Genomic DNA, 19,390 nt, shown 5'->3' on the forward strand with positions numbered 1-19,390 from the left:
GACTTGTTTGTCGTTTCTGCAGTTGTGCTTGCATCTGCATGCTTAAATGGATTACATATTACAAAAGGGGAAGAATATTTGTTTTTCATTTTAATTGGGGCGACATGGTGGCGGAGTGGGTAGCACAATCACCTCACAGCTAGAAGGTTGCTGGTTCTAGCCCCGACTGGGTCAGTTTGCATTTTTGTGTGGAGTTTGTATGTTATCCCTTTGTTTGAGTGGGTTTCCTCTGGCTGCTCTGGTTTCCCCCACAGTCCAAAGACATGCGGTACAGGTGAATTTGGCTGTAGTATATATGAGTGAATGATGTGTATGGATGTTTCCAAATGATGGGTTGCAGCATGGAAGGGCACCTGCTGTGTTAAACATGCTGGATAAGTTGGTGGTTCATTCCGCTATGGCAAACCCCTGATTAATAAAGGGACTAAGCCGAAAAGAAAATGAATGATTTGACATTTTATCTCTATATAGATTTTTTATAGATGCAGGTTCACTAAGACATATAAAAGAGCACAATGTTTGCTTTTATTAGTTTATAAAACTGCTTTGTTTTGTTATTTTGAGCGCACAAATGTAGTCTTTAAATATTCAAAAGATGAACAGTATGAATATTTTGCTGAGTTAACACAATGTGTTTTTTCAATCGCTTCAGATACTTATTCAAAACTCTTAACACAGACTCACACCTACAAAACACAGTTGGCCAAATGGATAATTCTCTTATCAAAAAATACATTTTGTCAAATATATTCTTTATTTCAAAACAGAACACATCTTTGTCTGTGCACACTAACTGGAATCTGACTCAAAATTAAATAATTCTGTCAAAGAATAACACTTGTTTTTACCTCACAAGGTTCATGCAGTCAATCAAAGTACACCATGTTTTTAAATACTGGCTATATATTTGACTCTACAAAATCCGCATAGACTTTTATGTTTCAGTTTTACAGGTATTTGCATGCAAAGCATGCAAACTACTTTTTTGACAATAAATTTCCATGTTGGAAACCTTATGTCTCCATGTACAGTAATGTTCACATTCAAAAGCATTCCAAATTCTTTTGGTAACACTTTATAATAATAACTTCACACTATGAATAATTTGTTAAGCATTAGTTAATGGAAAATTCTTTCATTTGAAAATGTGACAACTTGTAGGACTAACGCTTGTTAGCGACTAACAAGTAAAAAATAATTGCTGTATCCCATGGTGCATGTTTGTTTTTCTGTGACAATAACACTGTCAAAACGCTAGCTTGCAGTGTGTTGACACCGGAAATACACTAACTTACTGTACAAGTAGCTCAAACTTGCTCATTCAGAGGCGGCTGACATGGATCTACTTTAATCCTAAAGTAAAACCAAAGTATCCATTAGAAGCTTCCCCACGGGACTCATTAACACTCACGGCACTGGGCTCACACCTCTCCAATGGTTCTTGACCCCACCCACACTCATCATCGCTATCAAACTGACCTATCACAGTTCTTACACTACATGTCATCATGATATGTAGTTACATTTTACACATTACAAGGGTATGTAGCTGTGTGAATGCAGCACCAGACCATCTATGTGCACTTAACTCACTAGTATTAATCAGCCTTACATTACATACAAAGTTAAGGCAAATGCATAAATAGAGGCAGATTATTGCTGTGCTGCACAAATGATGTGGAATGTGCAACAATATTGCTGCAAAGCTGGGAATTTGCCTCAATCATGGTTACTGTGCAAGTTCAAATAACTAAATTCAAGCAAGACACTTGTGTGAGGGGAAAAACATCCCATGAGTAAACCTAAAGTCCCTTTAAGGCACATAATTTCACTTGGCAGCCATCTTTGAAATGCCTCTCGGGCAGAATGCTGTGTGTTGGATGGCGAAACTTCAAATTCTCTAAAATTGCTTGCCAAAATTTCGATTAAGTTTCACATTAGGAATCACCAATAAAATAAATCAACAATGTGTCTTTAGGTTCAGTTCTAAACGTTCACACAAAATCTGCAGAAACTCACAGCTGGTCCGAACCCCTCCCCCGAAGATTCATCAGTTTATAGCGATCGATAATTGGCTCCTGTACTAAAAGGCGGGGCTTCATTTGCCATGTTGACGTTAAACGTTTCCCCATTCAAAACAATATGAGTGACACATCTTGTGTATTTTATAGTCTTGGGTAAACCAGAGCAAGTGACGCAGTGCTTTGCATCTGGTGTGAACCCAGCATTAGGGCAAGACACACCAAGCTGACTACCAATGAAATATAACTGTATTGTTGTCCATGTTGGATTGCTTCTGAAACGAAAAGCTGCTCATGAACAAACCAAATGGATAAAAGCTTACTGAAATGAGAGCCACATTCTGCACTTGTGCAAAGGGATGTGTCTGTCTGTTCCACGATGGGTAACAACACGACAACCTTGCTGTCTATGGAGAATAAAAGAGCCCTTAGATTACATCTAAGATGAACGAAGGTCTTGGGTTTGCAACAGCATGTGGGTGAGTAATTAATAACATTATTTCCATTTTTGGTAACTAACCCTTCAACAGGTTTAATGAGGGAAAAGAACTACAAACAACTTAAAAAACTACATTTCCCATACTGCATGAATAAATATAGGGGATATATATATATATATATATATATATATATATATATATATATATATATATATATATATATATATTAGATACATTTTTGGCTCTATACACCAACACAATGGATTTGAAATGAAACGAGCAAGATGTGCTTTAACTGCAGACTGTCAGCTTTAATTTGAGGGTGTTTACATCCAAATAAGGTGAAGGCTGTTAATCGTAAAAATATGACCGCATCACAACAGTTTTACACTCTTTGTACTGGTTGTCTGTGCATCATATCATTTTTAAAATTCTTCTCCTGGTTTTTAAATCACTAAATGGCCTGGCTCCTTCCTACCTGTCAGACCTGTTGTCTGAACATCAGCCTGGTCGGTCTCTTTGGTCATCTAACCAGAGACTATTATACATCCCAAAGTCGAGGCTGAAATGCAGGGGTGACCAGGCTTTCGCAGTAGCTGGTCCTACCTTGTGGAATGCGCGGCCCCTCTGTATTAGGTCTATATCATCTCTGCCTGTTTTTAAATGTAGGTTAACTTAACTTTTTGATTCAGCATTTTATCAGTGAGAATATTTTGTTTTAGCTATAATTTTATACTTTTTTATTTTATTTTTTTTTGTAATTTGTATTGTTCAGCACATTGTTCAACCTTTGGTTGTGCATAATAGTGCTATATAAATAAAATTTACATTGACATTGGCTGTAGGAATTACAACAGTTTGCATATGTGCCCCCCACTTGTTAAGGGTCCAAAAGTAATTGAACAATTGGCTTCTAAGCTGTTCCATGGCCAGGTGTGTGTTATTCCCTCATTATCCCAATTACAATGAGCAGATAAAAGGTCCAGAGTTCATTTCAAGTGTGCTATTTGCATTTGGAATCTGTTACTGTCAACTCTCAAGATAAGATCCAACGTGCTGTCACTATCAGACAGGCAAGCCATCATTAGGCTGAAAAAAACATAACAAACCCATTAGAGAGATGGCAAAAACATTAGGCATGGCCAAAACAACTGTTTGGAACATTCTTAAAAAGAAATAAGGCACTAGTGAGCTTGGCAACACCAAAAGACACGGAACACCACTAAAACAACTGTGGTGAATGACTGAAGAATTCTTTCTCTGGTGAAGAAAACACCTTTCACAACATTTGGCCAGATCAAGAACACTCTCCAGGAGATTGGTATATGTGTGTCAGAGAAGACTTCACCAGATTGAATACAGTGGGTTCACCTCAAGATGTAAACCATTGTTGAGCCTCAAAAACAGGAAGGCCAGATTAGAGTTTTAAAAAACCTTCACAGTGCTGGAACAACATCCTATGGACTGATGAGATCAAGATCAACTTGTACCGGAGTGATGGGAAGAGAGGAGTATGGACAAGAAAAGGAACTGCTCATGATCTTAAGCAGTGAGGCATGGTGTTAGTAGTGACATGGAGTGGGCATGTATGGTTGTCAATGGAACTGGTTCCCTTGTATTTATTGATGTTGTGACTGCTGAAAAAAACAGCAGGACAAATTCTGAAGTGTTTCAGGCATTACTTTCTGCTCACATTAAGACAAAATACTTCAGAACTCTTTGGACAGTGCTTCCCAGTGCAAATGAAGAATAACCCAAAGCTGCAAAAGCAACCAAAGAGTTTTTGAAGGGAAAGAAGCAGAATGTTATGCAATCGCCAAGTGAATCACCTGACCTGAATCCAATTGAGCATGCATTTCACTTGCTGAAGACAAAACTGAAGGGACAAATGCCCCAAGAACAAAAAGGAACTGAAGACATTTGCTGTAGAGGCAGAGCACCACCCGGAATGAAATTCAGCATCTGGTGATGTCTATGCCTTCCAGACTTCAGGCTATAATTGACTGCAAATGATTTGCAACCACAAATGAAAAATGAATTTTTGATTCATGAATATTATTCTGTCCAATTACTTTTGGACCCTTAACAAGTGGGAGGCACATATGCAAAATGTTGTAATTCCTATACCGTTCACCAGATTTGTATGTAAATACCCATAAATTAAAGACGACAGTATAAGCACATATTGTTTGTTTCATTCAATTCCATTGTGTTGGTGTATAGAGCCAAAAATGTTAGGATTGTGTCGATGTCCAAATATTTATGGACCTAACTGTATATCCTTAACCATGATTTGCTCACTATAAAGTCACAAAGTTTGGCTGCTGGCTTTAACAAAAGTATTGATTAACAACTTCATAGCTCACAAAAGCTCAGTTTTATTGGTTTAGCATTTATTCGTATATAATTAGTATCTTTATGGAGAAAATTAATGGAGTTTTTACTTCCTGAACCTGATTTTTGCACTCTAAACAATCCGATAGCACCGAGACATTTCACTGTCTGTCTCATTTAACTCCAGTGAAATTGCAAGAATGTTGGTCAGGTATGATTTTGTAGGTATAGTCTACATTATATAGCATATTTGTTTTATGCCAAAAATAATTAGAGCAGTGCATAAAGACTATGTTCTATAGAGACATTTTCTTACTTTTTTATCGGAATTATGATAACAAAGCTGTTGAGATCATTTCAAGATACTACATTAACTGTAACTAAGATATGTTTGCACAGAAAACAAGTGGAGTTAGACAACACAGGCATCTGTATTTCAGTGCGAAACAGATCTTCACAAGCCTATTTCCAGCAATCGTTTCTCATAGTCGACCATATGTACAGCTTAAAGACGACTGCAGCTACTGTTACCGCAGTTTGTTGCATTGATCCCCTATTTAAAGGAAAAGTTCACCCAAAAACAAATATTCCCTACAACCTTTGCTTTAAGACACACTACACGTGTTTTAGATCTATGGTTAGACCAAAATGTAATATTATAATCCTCTGAAAGCAGATTCTAGATGATTCAGCTATACTGCAAAATTACAAACAAATTGGGTCCCAAAAATTGACTCAAAATCTTTATTTTAGTCTATTTAACCTTGTATTCTTGGATTCTCTTTGATTGTCATTTGTTATTTTCAACACAGACTCATTCTGAAAACGTAGTCCTTTGGACGTTTCTGGAGATTGCGAATTATGTAGCCGGAGGCACATATGGCTGCATTTAATTTTTTGAGCGAACGATACGTGGCAATATGACACCATTCCTTTTCGCGCTTACTGGCTGACCGCGTACCTCCATGTGGAGGGCTTTCCTGCCGCAACCAGTTTGTCCAGTAAGCTCATTGTGTACATCGGCGGACTTGAGACGCAGAGAGGAGTTGACCACGATGACGGTGACTGGGTTTGAGTCCAGGGAAGAGCGGTTCCAGAAATCAAGTAAGACAAAAACAGAATCCAAAAAGTAAAGTTCATAACAGGATGAGAATGTGATAAAATCCGAAAATGTGGTAAAATCAGACAAGGTTTTTTTTTTTTTTTTTGTGGACGGCTTTTGTAATATGTTGGTTGGGTTTAGGGTAGTAAGTGGGTGGGCGGGTCAATCGGTAAAATTGGTTGAGTTTAGGGTAGGAAGAGGGTGGGTTAGTCGATTGGCTGGTTGCACAGTCAATCATTCAGTCAGTCAGACAGATGGTCGTTTGACAGCGGCCTCTGGTGGGTTTATGTGAGAAGATCTCGTGTGCAAACTGCACTCGCAACAGACATTTGAGAAATGAAAATGTGTACACAGCGTCCTCTTGTGGATTCGCGAAAACAAAATTGCAAAAATACGTACCTCCTGGGACGTATTTCACAGTCTCCAGAAACGTCCACGGGACTACAATTTCAGAATGAGCCTGGATTGTTTATTTAATTATTTATTTATTTTTAAAGAACCAATATTCTCAAACAAAATCTTTAGTGAATAACATTTTTAATTCTACTTTGTACCTCAAAATAATGCAAGTATGAAATTACAAAAAAAGTCAGATTTTATGAAAAGATTGATTGTTTTTAAATGAAATGTAAGTGAATAAATACTGTATAAATGTTATTTTTGTTTGACCTGTCCATTCAAAATAAAAAAGGATGGCTATACCAATATTTAACAAATAATGATGTAAAAAAATACAGTATAAAGTACAGCAGTACAATAATATTGCATGCAATATAAAATCATGTGATGAGTGAAAAATGAAAGAAATGTAGACTGTTGGAGGCTAAATTATTAGCCCTCTCGAATACTTTTTCAAACATTTCCCAAATGCAGTTTGATGGATAGTTTAAAAAAAATTTAATAACTTGTCTTTGTCCTAGCCATAATGACTGTACATAATATTTTACTATTTATGTTGAAAACTAGTATTTAGTAGTGAGAGTGTTGTAAACTAGTATTCATTTTGTAAACTAGTAGTTAGCAGTAAGAGTGGTGTGTTAGCCAACAAAAAAAGCCAGATAATAATGTTGACCTGATATAATATATATATATATATATATATATATATATATATATTTTTTTTTTTTTTTTTTTTTTTTGTTTAGACAAACTTCCTCAAAATAAAATTAACAAAAAAGTATAGGAAATTCTGTGGGAAAATATCCTTGCTCTGTTAGAAATCACATGCAAAATGTCTTAGGAGCACTAATGATTTTTTCTTTAACTGTAATAATTTATCTGTATTGATAGATTTATAGTGTGCATACCATGATTTAAATGTTTGGGGTCAATATATTATTATTATAAGAATGCATACAGATAGTAATAGCATGTTTCTACTGTATTTGGGTGTAATTTATATATGTGACCACAAAGCGTAGATACCAGCATCATTACTTTAGTCTGAGTATCACATATACTCCAGAAATTAATCAAATATACTACTTGCTGTTATTAACTACTTTTTAAAAAGGTATTATTAACTATTGTTATTAAAAATTGCTTTAAAAATGCTACATTAACTTCCTTTAAAAAAAGTGCTGTAATCAATTAATGCATCTTTGCTAACTACAATTACTAACCTCAAAGTTTTCAATTGAGTAGACCATTATAATGAAGAAGAAGAAGAAGAGACGTATTAAATTGAGTTGAATAGCTTTTGGACCTTGTGCAATCATTTAGTGTATTTGGGGGAAGCTGACGGAAATATTTTATTTACTTCGATTTTCTGAAGAATAGGATGCCTGCACCAAGGTCTACAGTATTCATCTGTGTATTTATGTGCAAATAACTCTGGCATGAAAATAAATAGCTAAGGCCGCATTCTCTAGTGGATGAAAGCTTAAAATATCCAGCATTAATATTTGTATCAAAATCCACAATGGACCCAAATCTATTTGGACTCTTTTATGGGTCATTTTCCAGTAAATAACAAAAATTTAAAAACCAAGTGACAACTATTTCAAATCAATTAATTGATCTTCATGAAATATGCATGTGAATAAGCTAGTGAGTGGCAGTTGCTATTTCTCTTATTAAGATTTATCTTCATATATAAAGTTTTTTTATATGTATAATTTTGGTTTTTAGCCTCTTTATATAGAGCCATGTATTGCAATTAAATTATTTAGGATTAAAGTTAAAATGAGTTTGGAATATTCCAGGTCATGTTAGTCTAATAAAAAGCAGCATTTTACGCCCTCTTGTGGCTTTTCTTAAACTTACACTGTATTCACTTTAACGCAAGAATGCAGACATGTATGGTTTGCACAATTTATTCCCCTTTATATTAAGCCTAAAATAAATTCTAGGTCAGTAAAAAAAGCTTTAATTTATTAAAATTCGTCGACTACAACGTGGATTATCCACAATAAACTAGGACATCTGCCTTCTGTTGAAATGAATAATCCCCATACAACATTTAACAGCAAACCCCTCAGGAAGCCACAGCTGGAGCTGTAAATCTATTCACAATATAACAAGAACATGGACATTTGATATTTATTACTGTTTATGATTACTATATTATTAATTAGATGTTGCTTCAAACATATCTTGTTTTTATTAATGTTTTTGCAATAATATCATTTGCAACATATGTATTATTTTGAATTTTAATGTTCTTTTACATGTTTACAAATTGAGATATTTTTTGGTCCATTCAAATTTCCCTTTTATAATAATAATATTTTCAATAGTATTAGTTGTTATAGAGATACAGTAATAATAATAATAATAATAATAATAATAATAATAATAATAACAATAATAATAATAATAATAATAATAATAATAATAATTTCATCATAAAAAATATTATTGTCATGTTATTACTTTATAATTTGCTCACATTTCATAATTGATTACATAGATAATTCATGAGTAGATATAAATATGTTAATGTACAGTAGATGCAGTAATCCGCAGCATTAACTGTCCTTATAGCTTCATAAAACGTTGATCTTCAAAATATATTTTCTACATTTTGAATATCTTATTAACAGATTTAATAAATGCTATAACAAGTATTGCTCAATGTTATGTCATGTAAACTGATAGGCTCAACTGATATTAGCAAACAAAACCTTATTGCTTAAGTGTTGTTGTTGTTATTTAAAGGAGCTGTTTCTCCACCAATTCAATTTTTTCCAAACGAATCATGAACGGAATCACCACTTTTGTCCTTGCCTGAATAAATCTGCAGAATAGATTAAATGACGACTTGTTCATAACACATTAATTTGCTGCCAGCTACTGGTCTAACCATGTTACTTGAAGAAGGAGTCACTGAAATCAAACAAATAGAAGCAGTATGGACTTATACCATGAATTTGACAGAGAGCTTTATAAATGCTAAACAGATCATTAAAAACAATCACAGCGGCTTGTATGAAAAAAAAATTTCCTATGCATGCACGTATAATTATTTGCAGTTTGTCTTGCTTTGATTACTACACTTATTCTGATCTGAATGCGCTCACAACAGGGTAGCTATAGTACCAATGGCGATTTGAACAGAGCCACAGCCGTATTCCTCAAAGTGATTGACAGGTAATCTGTGATGACCATAAAACGCTATAGGTATGTAATGACGCCTACTTTTTATTATCATCCTTTCTTCACACATATCATAACATGGCTCAGGGAAATACGCCATATTGCAAACAAATTGTCATTTTAATGATGTGCTTCATTTATTCCCCCCATAGCAGAAGCTCTTTTTTTACTTACCCAGAAACATCACCATTGCAACACAGGATAATTTCAAAGCGGACGCCCATTGCGTTTCCCCAGAATGCAATGAAATGAGCATTTTGGTCGCTGGAAATGTAAGGATCGCAAAATAAGAATAAAACAAATGCGTTTGAGATCTATTTCTCCGTTTCAGACATAAAAAAAACCAAGGAAAATGTGTTTTATTTTGTGCTATGATATGGCTGGCAGTGTCTGTAGCAGGGAACTGGTTGATATTATGGTTGCCGTTTTTGATTTCTTGTACAAGGGGGTTGACACTAATCACTTTGTAACATTAAACTATTATTGCACCGAAGAAATAATGTAGAAATTTAATATAGGCAATATTAAACGATTTAAAAAATATGCATTTATTTATTGCATGTCTTTCCTCGATTCGCCACAGCCAGACATTAGTCTACAAAAATCCACGCGGTTGTTGACGCGAAACCAAAAAATGATGCAGCAGCTTGCAGTAGCACCACCTCTCCTCATCTCCTCACTAATGGACATCAAAGTGCACTACAGATGAGCACAGATGCAGGTGAGAAAATAAATGATGCTGGAAATTCTGGAAAATTGTCCTATTTAAAAATATATGTATGCATTTTTTTTAAACATGGGCATGCCAGCGTCATTTTGCACATTAAAGATGCTACACCGAAACAATGTCTTAATGCCAATAATGGGTTTAGCCACTAGTTTATTGCAACTCTTGGCTTGTGGTTCCTTTAAATCTCAAAGGCAAAGTGCATGAATACTTGAGTATAATACACAAAACCACTTTTGCGCTCAGTACATCAGGGACATTTTGTTGGGCAATATTTCTAGAGACAGCGAGTCTGTTAAACTGAGTGCAATGGGAACAAAATGAAAGCTAAACATATGTAGCAGTTTTATTTTGTGATAGTGTACATGATCCATGATAGGATATACAGTATATGAAAAAAAGGCAAATAATAGTTTTTTTTTCATCCCTTTTAATGTGAAATAACTGAACCTTAACATAAGGGGCTAAGACAAACACTCATTGTAGAAGAAAAATTCAGATAGAACTCAGTTTTTTTGCATCTGAACTCTTACTGTAAATATACGATATTAAAACGATGGTAAAACAATAGTAAAATGATCGTTTTACCATCGTTTTACAATCGTTTAACCATCGTTTTACAATCGTTTTACCATCGTTTTAACCTCGTTTTACAACCATTTTACAATCGTTTTACAATCGTTTTATCATCGTTTTACCCTCGTTTTACAATCGTTTTACAATCGTTTTATCATCGTTTTACCCTCGTTTTACAATCGTTTTACCATCGTTTTACAATCGTTTTACCATTGTTTTACAATCGTTTTACCATCGTTTTAATAAAGTTTAACTATAGTAAATGTATACTTAAACCATAGTTAAAGTAGATTATTCTAGTAAACTAGTAAAATAATGGTAAAACAAGGGTAAAACAATAGTAAATCAATGGTAAAACAAGGATAAAACAATCTTTTTACCCTTGTTTTACCATTGTTTTACCCTCGTTTTACTAGTTTACTATGGTTTTAGTATGCATTTACTATAGTTAAACTGTAGTAAAACAAGGGTAAAACGATGATAAATCAATAGTTAAACGATTGTAAAAGGATGGTAAAACAATGGTAAAATGAAGGTAAAACGATCGTTTTACAATCGTTTTACCATCGTTTTACCCGCATTCTACAATTATTTTACCATCGTTTTACAATCGTTTAACCATTGTTTTACCATCGTTTTACCCTCGTTTTACCAATGTTTTACCAATGTTTTACCATTGTTTTACCATCGTTTTACCCTTGTTTTACCATCGTTTTACTGCCTTTGCTTTAATTAATTTGCACGCTAATGTCTTCTGCTTTGTGCCCTATTTGTGTTGACAGTACTTTACTGTATGTACTTTTTTTTAAAAATCTGATTCATGTACAACATTTACTTGTAACATTTATTTTCAGTTTGCTATTTTGTAGCTCAACAATAAAACAAACAAAAGTTTGCATTAAAACAGAAATTAGAATCTCTGTTAAAGGCATTGTCCGGCCTTTCTCAATCATTTTCCATCTGGCGGGCCAAATTAAAGGATACAAAGGGCCAAATGTAGTTTGGGCATCTCTGCTTAAAGGGATAATTCGCCCCAATACATTAAATTTGCTCCCTGTTCACTCTATCTCAAATGGTTGCAAACCTTTATGATTCCTTTTTTTTCTGTAGAACACAAAAGAAAATATTTTAAAGAAAGCTGAAAACCTGTAACCACTGACTTCCATATTAGGAAGAGCAAGTACAAATGTAGTCAATGGTTACAGATTTACAACATTTTTCTAAATATCTTCTTTTGTGATAACAACAGAAATTCAGAAGGTTTTGAAGCAGGTAACGGGGGTAAATGATGACAGAATTAGAATTTTTGGATGAAGTATGCTGTGAACTTTAAGTCTTTTTGATATGACAGTAAATTATTCATTCTTTTACAATTAATGACAAATGGCTACTCTAATTCTAATTCATGTAAAATGTGGGATAATTATATTTTGCTTAATAACAATAAATGAGGATAGAAATTAAAGAAAAAATGCCTCAGGCACTTTGTTTTAAACTACCTGACAGTATAAATATTTTATACTCTAATCTATTTAAATAATTAATTCTTCTGTTTGTGTCCCATTTTGTATGTTTTGAATAAGGCAGCATGATCAGTTTTTCTTTATCTCGATGGCAGAAGGTATACAGAATACGGGTTCTTCTTTCTCTGACTGCCAGTCAGTAGGAAGACGTCTGCTGTGTCTGGCTGCGATGGGAGTAAAGGGGAAACCATGCTGCATCCAAAGGTTGACAAAAACACACATATAAACATTATTTTACTAACTGTAAACATGCATGCTTATAATTTCACTCTACAATATTAAAGATGCATGTCATAAAGGTAACACTTTAAGTTAAAATTCACACAATAACTGTTGGCTTATTCATTGCCAGGCCTATTATTAAGCTATTAGCTGTTTATTAGCACTTATAAAGTATGATCTTATTCTACATCCCTAGCTTAGTCCATCAACTACTTTAATAACTATTAATAAGCAACTAATTAGTGGTTTGATCTAAAAGTCTTATTGCTTTGTTAATATTATTATCTATAATAATAACCTGTATATTTTGTTGAAATCTATGAAAACTTTTATTTATGTATTTTACTTTGCTAAAATAAATAGAACAACTGAAAATTAAACACATGCTTAGTTTATTAAAATGTAGATTTGATGTGCATTAAAATGCTATAATTATTGCAAATACAATACAAAATAGATGAAAAAAGATGTAAGTGCCTAATTATAATGTATTTATAATTTTGTACTTTACTTTAATTTTGTACTAACTTTCAAGTCTACAGATGTAGTCAAATCAAGTAATTAGTAATGGTAGATAATTTAGCAATTAAAGTATTAAGTAAATTTCTGAACGTTAATGTAATTGTCTTGTATAAAATTGCATTTGTTGTTGAACATTTGTACTGAAAAAGTTTTAATTTGGCCCACTTAACAAGTAATCCAAGTGTATACCACGTTATAATCAAGTGCGTAATATATGTATAAAGTATATTCGTCAACATATCAAAACAACTGTACTTAAAAAATAGTTATTTAAAAGCACTATGTGTATGATTTTTTGTTTATGTTTTGCAAATGCCTATATCTTAGGCCATGGTGCCTATATCTTTTAAATGACTTGAACGTTTTTTTTTCTAACTCTGGCAAAACATTGCCAAAACAAGCCAGTTTTCAAAGCTGCAATAAACCAATTCAATTTCAGAAATAAGACAAAAATTGCTAAATGTCCAGTTAAAGTCACAGTGATTAGTCCTCTTTGAATTGTTTTTCTTTTTCAAATATTTCCCAAATGATGTTTAACAGAGCAAGAAAATTTTCAGTATATTTGATAATATTTCTTGTTTTTGGAGAAAGTCTTATTTGTTTTATTTCGGCTAGAATAAAAGCCTTTTTTTTAAACTCATTGTAAGGTCAGAATTGTTAGCCTTTTTAAGCTTTTTATTTATTTTTAGTAGATAGTCTACAGAACAAACCATCATTATACAATAACTTGATTAATTATCGTATCCTGTCTTGTTAATCTAATTAACCCAGTTAAGCCTTTAAATGTCACTTTAAGCTGTATAGAAGTGTCTTGGAAAATATCTTGTAAAATATTATTTACTGTCATCATGGATTAAATAAATCAGTTATTATAAATGAGTTATTAAAACTATTATGTTTAGAAATTTGTTGAAAAAATATTCTCTCTGGTAAACAGAAGTTGGTAAAAAAATAAACAGGGTGGCTAATAATCCATTTTTTAGAGGGTGAACTGTCCCTTAAAGGGCTATACATTTATTTTAAAGTGTAATTAAGTGTGTTAAATGATTTCAAACAAAAAAACTCATCACATAGATTAAGCAGAATAAAGGTGGAATAAACTTATGCAATCACATATTGCTTCATATAATTAATGTATTTCACATATTTCTTGATTACCATGGTGACATAGATGTTGTCTGGACTGCCGGGTGGATTGCCTACATCTGTCAGTACAGGCATAGAGCTGCATCCCACCTGAGACATAAAACAAGCCTCAGAGAAAGAAGAACATCCGAAAAACGCAACAACTGTAATGTACTTCATATTTTTTTATTCCGTTGCACAAATGAGCTTTTTCATATGTACTTCTCATTTTTTGCTCTGCACTTTTTGTGGAATTAATCTGTCAGAAAACAAATGGAGGAAACAAGAACAGAAACACAGAAGTAAGTTTTAAAGATAGCAAGCTACCTTGTAAGTGATCCTCATGTCTTTGGTATCACTGCTGGTTTTAATCTCTTCCATATTTTGCCTATAATAAAAAAGGATATATGTCAAAGAAAATTGTCCTGCAAGCTGCTAGGGTGTTTCTTTCTTTAAACCAACATTACTTACTTTGAGTCATCTCCTGTCCGGATTGATCTGTAAAACTTTCTTCCCAAAACAGCAGTAGAAATTAGCATCGCAACCGCAGTCACAGAGAGCACTGGCAGAAGCCAGTGAGGAAGAGTCTGAGAAGCCTGAAGATCAGTCACTCCTGGACTGTTTCTCCTGGTCTGAGCTGAAGAAAAAAAGAATTCTGGAGATTAATCATTTGAAATAGTAGTATTTTATTAATCTTATTTTAAACCATTACACTACGCTAAGTATTTAAGCAGTATAAAGTATGTTGCTGCATTTACAGTAGGGCCCTATCACACACCCGGCGCAATAAGATGCAAGACATGTTTGGCGCAATTTGTTACTATTTTCAGATCAGCGCATCTCTAATTTTCATGTTTTTCACCACGTTGTTTAAATCGCAAATCCATTTGTGCCATTTTATGGACTCACGGGTGTGCAGGTCTAAAATGGAGGTGTGGTAAGGCACATCGTTGGTGTTGTGTTGCTCTTTTAAAGAACTAAAATAGTCTGCACCATTGACCATCTAAAAGCAGGTCTAGGGCTCTATTTTAATGGTCTAGGCCAGGGGTGGGCAAACTCGGTCCTGGAGGGCCGGTGTCCTGCATAGTTTAACTGCAACACTAATCAAACACACCTGTACATGCCAATCAGTGTCTTTAAGATCACTAGAAATCTATAAGCATGTGTGTGTGTGATTAGAGATGGAGCTAAACTGTGCAGAACACCGGCCCTCCAAGACTGAGTTTGCCCATCCCTGGTCTAGGCCCAACGTCTAAAGTGCATGTCGCAAAAGCATTAAGGGAATGTCCGTATCCATTTTGCTATTTTAAGGACAGAAAAATACAGTTTGCGCCACGGCGCATGGTTCAACAGGGTTGTGCTTATGCTCTTAATGAGTTATGGGTGTGTTTTGAACATAACGTGCATTAAACCAATTAGTGTCTTGTCTCCTAATCCCTTTAACACAGCTACATAACGCCATGGTGTTTTTGCTATTTATTTAAATGGCAGACTTTGTAAGTGGAAAAACTGTACACTTTACTAGCGAGAAAACAGTTAAACAGACCATCTGCAGTGTGAGGATAAAGAACAAGCCTCCTCTTTACTTCCTTTTTACTTTACCCCTCTACTTTTGTGGAGTAAAGGAACAGTGATATGCTCACGGTGAAGCAGTGGCACAGTAGGTAGTGCTGTCGACTCACAGCAAGAAGATCGCTGGTTCGAACCTTAGCTCAGTTGGCATTTCTGTGTGGAGTTCTGTGTGCATTTTCTCCCTGCCTTCGCGTGGGTTTCCTCTGGGTGCTCCGGTTTCACCCACAGTCCAAAGACATGCAGTACAGGTGGATTGAGTAGGCTAAATTGTCCATACTGTATGAGTGTGTGTGTGAATGTGTGTGTGGATATTTCCCAGAGATGGGTTGTGGCTGGAAGGGCATCCGCTGTGTAAAAACTTGCTGGATAAGTTGGCGGTTCATTCTGCTGTGGCGACCCCGGATTAATAAAGGGACTAAGCCGACAAGAAAATGAATGAATGAATGAATGTTATGCTCACTGCACTGAAGAAATCTATTAGTCTACATATTTGTTTTGTTTGTTAAGTGCAAAGATTTGCTTTAAAACTATTCCTAAATTCAGTTCTAATTTCCAGCAAACGAAATAAATGAACTATAATAACAAAGTGTGGTTATTTCTGAGTTGAAAACTCTTGTTTGTTGTTGTTTATGTTTGCTTTGTTGCCTATCTTGACCATTAGCCTGTTAAATTACACTAGTCTGCAGTGTGAAATTATTATTTTCATATAAACAGACAGTTGAAGTTAGGATTATTAGCCCCGCTGAATTATTAGCACCCCTGTTTATTTTTTCACCAATTTCTGTTTAACGCAGAGAAGACTTCTTCAACACAGTTCTAAACATACAGTAATAGTTTTAATAACTCATTTCTAATAACTGATATATTTTATTTTTGCCATGATGACAGAATAGAATATTTCACTAGATATTTTTCAAAACTCTTCTACACGGTTTAGCGACATTTAAAGGCTTAATTAGGTTAACCACGCAAGTTAGGGTAATTAGGCAAGTTATTGTATAACGATGGTTTGTTCCGTAGACTATCGAAGAAAAATCGAATAATTTTGACCTTAAAATGGTTTTTAAAAAAATTTAAACTGCTTTAATTCTAGCCAATCTTAAACAAACAGGACTTTCACCTGAAAGAAAAAAAAATCAGACATACTGTGAAAATTTCCTTGCTCTGTTAAACACAATCTAGGAAATATTTGCAAAGGAAAATCAAAAATCAAAGGGGGGCTAATAATTGTGACTTTACCTGTATATTAGAATGATAGTTGTATCTCTGCCAAATACTGTTGTAATTTTGTATACATTTGAAAACATTAATCTGAAACATGTTTTACTAAAATAAAAAGTATGTTATGACAGTTATATTTTTATCAAATAAACAGCTTATCCACACTAGCTAACCAAACAAGTTCAAATTAAATTTTTAATAAAAAATAATAAATGCTTTGTTACCTGATCGGATATAAAGGTGTGTTTGATTCTTGTGAAAAATGCCATTAAGACGCAATCTGCACAAGTAAGTTCCATTGTTCTCATGGGTCACAGATGGTAGAAGTATATCAAAATTCCTCAATTCTACATCTCCTTGAAAAAATACACCAGAAGCTGGTGCAGTTTGATTTTTGATGTAGTAGAGGACTATTTTTGACAAAGATGAGTTACTCTGTATTTTTAAAAAAATCACAAATGTATTAATATAAACAAATATACATGTAATCTTTTATAAATGTGCAATGTATTGTTGTGCTGGTCCCAAAAATACCTGGAATTCCCACTCCACACTGAGAGACATGATGTCCAGAGGTCCTTGACATTTTGAAAAATTACATGACAAGTAGACATCTGTCCCAACATTAACCCTCTGATCTGGACCGGTCTCCACACAACAATGGATTCCATAAACTGTCCACCAAAAGAGCGCAAAAAATATTTGATTAGGAAATAAAATGTGTCATAGACTTGAATACATGAAGAAATTAATTTGTGCTTACCTGTGAGGATGAATACCGTGACCAGATACAACATCACTGACAATGCAGAGCAAAGAAACTAAATACATAAAAATGTTTCTTGCAGATAAATATAGAATACACATACATCATAATAAACTATGAATAAATATTAAAAATGAAATATATAATTTTAGTATCTAACAGAAAAAATGGCCTCTGGAACTCTAACAGTTCACGAGTTTAATTGTTGTGAGGAAGTGCTTCGCTCTTTCGTGACACATTTGATTGTGGTTTGGTTATCGGTTTCAGAAATGCCTACTCTTCCACATCCGGCAGATGTTTTTTTTTTTTTTTTTTTTTTTTTTCCTATTCTTATTTTGTGGTTCTATTTTGTGACTACCAGCATTGCAAAGTATCAGGTTTCCTTTTGTTACAATTCACTGTCAGAGTATATTTTGTCATCAAAAGAACATGAAAAGCAACTTTAAACTTGTAGAGGTATTATCTCTAAAACCCAAAAGAGTGAATCTTTCTGTTGAATTAATGTGTTAAATATTTAGGGGAGAGCGGGGCACAAAGTAACACATTGGTTTTGGTCAAATAATAAACAAAGTAATCGGGGTAGACAAACCATTTATTTATTTATTTATTTATTTATTTATTTATTTATTTATTTATTTATTTATTTATTTATTTATTTTACCAATAACACACATGCCTCCCCTATGAGCACTGAAATTGTGACTACTGGATTTTTTGTGCTGTATTTGCAAAAATGCCAGGAGTAAAAATTTTACTATTTATTCCAGCTGCGGGCAAGTTGTAACAGACAGGGGGTAAGTTGTAACACATGCTTACAAAGGCAGATTTCACATTTTAAGGCAGAGTTAAAAAAATGTTTGCTTACCTTAAATAGTAGCTATATTTCCTCAGTAGTTGGCTCATTTCTTTCTTTATTTATATATTTATTATTCTACATAGCAGAGTGTGTTTATTTATTTAAATGATTATTGGATAAACACATTTAAATTTATTTGCATTATCAATTTATCCATTATTATATAATGCATTTATTTGCATTATTAGCTAATATATATATATATATACTGTATATATATATATATATATATATATATATATATATATATATATATATATATACATATATATATTTTTTTTCTCGATTAAAAAACTTTTTAAAAAAAGTTCTCAAAACTACTTTCAAAATTAAAAAAAGATGTGCTTCAGAGTTTTTAACTCTTAATTTTAATTGTATTTTTTCTAAATAACTCATTAATACCTCATTACTTTGAAACAAGTTCACAGTACTCATAGATTCGTTTTTTTTTTTTTTTTACTCAGATGATTTGTCGAAAAGTTCAAAAGTTTCTCAAACTTTTTGAGTTCTCTTTATTTATTCGATATATTCGGTAATATAACCATGAAAGTAATACCAATGACAATTTTTCAGGAAAAAATCATTTTAATAAATGTAATTTTACTACATTTGTGTTAAACACTACCACCAGTGACAAGTAACTAAAACACAATTATTAATGGTGACTCAAAAGACTAATTAATCCAATAAGACATTGCTCTATTTAAAAATACATAAACCTAAAGCTTTTGTCATGTGTAATGCTGTAGCATACAGAAATTTAGCTGTATATTAAAATAAAGAACA

General features: G+C 33.5%; 2 protein-coding genes across 4 annotated transcripts in view; both read right to left on the minus strand.

Moving 5' to 3' along the window:
- Positions 1-9,911, minus strand: part of scn2b (sodium channel, voltage-gated, type II, beta) — a 29,960-nt gene extending 20,049 nt beyond the window's left edge. For both annotated transcript variants that reach the window (NR_144433.2, NM_001346412.2), the window contains 1 exon segment: positions 9,669-9,911. Coding sequence is in view for 1 of the 2 variants with exons in the window: in NM_001346412.2 (NP_001333341.1) it covers positions 9,669-9,750 (82 nt within the window). In the remaining variant the exon portion in view is untranslated.
- A 433-nt stretch (positions 9,912-10,344) lies between these two features.
- LOC147833610 (uncharacterized) lies at positions 10,345-18,075 on the minus strand. Of its 2 annotated transcripts, XM_087283755.1 has the most exons (7): positions 17,746-18,075; positions 17,517-17,656; positions 17,207-17,417; positions 14,661-14,826; positions 14,517-14,577; positions 14,223-14,300; positions 10,345-12,512 (listed from the first exon to the last, which is right to left on the minus strand). In XM_087283755.1, the coding sequence occupies exons 1-7, from the start codon at positions 17,777-17,779 to the stop codon at positions 12,390-12,392; spliced, it is 813 nt and encodes a 270-aa protein (XP_087139881.1). In that variant the 5' UTR covers positions 17,780-18,075; the 3' UTR covers positions 10,345-12,389. The 2 variants fall into 2 exon arrangements, with proteins under 2 accessions (XP_087139881.1, XP_087139882.1); XM_087283756.1 differs by lacking the exons at positions 17,207-17,417; positions 17,517-17,656; positions 17,746-18,075 and adding an exon at positions 17,001-17,056 and having other exon boundaries at positions 10,552-12,512.
- Between the last annotated feature and the right edge of the window lie 1,315 nt (positions 18,076-19,390).

This window comes from Danio rerio, chromosome 15, assembly GCF_052040795.2.
Source record: "Danio rerio strain M-AB ecotype USA chromosome 15, GRCz13ab, whole genome shotgun sequence".
NCBI lineage: Eukaryota > Metazoa > Chordata > Actinopteri > Cypriniformes > Danionidae > Danio > Danio rerio.

Coding starts and splice junctions, on each gene's coding strand:
- LOC147833610 (XM_087283755.1), bottom strand. CDS start 17,779: ATGTTGTATCTGGTCACGGTATTCATCCTCACAG. Junction 17,657..17,745: donor CACGGTATTCATCCTCACAG/GTAAGCACAAAT, acceptor TTTGGTGGACAG/TTTATGGAATCCATTGTTGT. Junction 14,301..14,516: donor ACATGAGGATCACTTACAAG/GTAGCTTGCTAT, acceptor TTTATGTCTCAG/GTGGGATGCAGCTCTATGCC.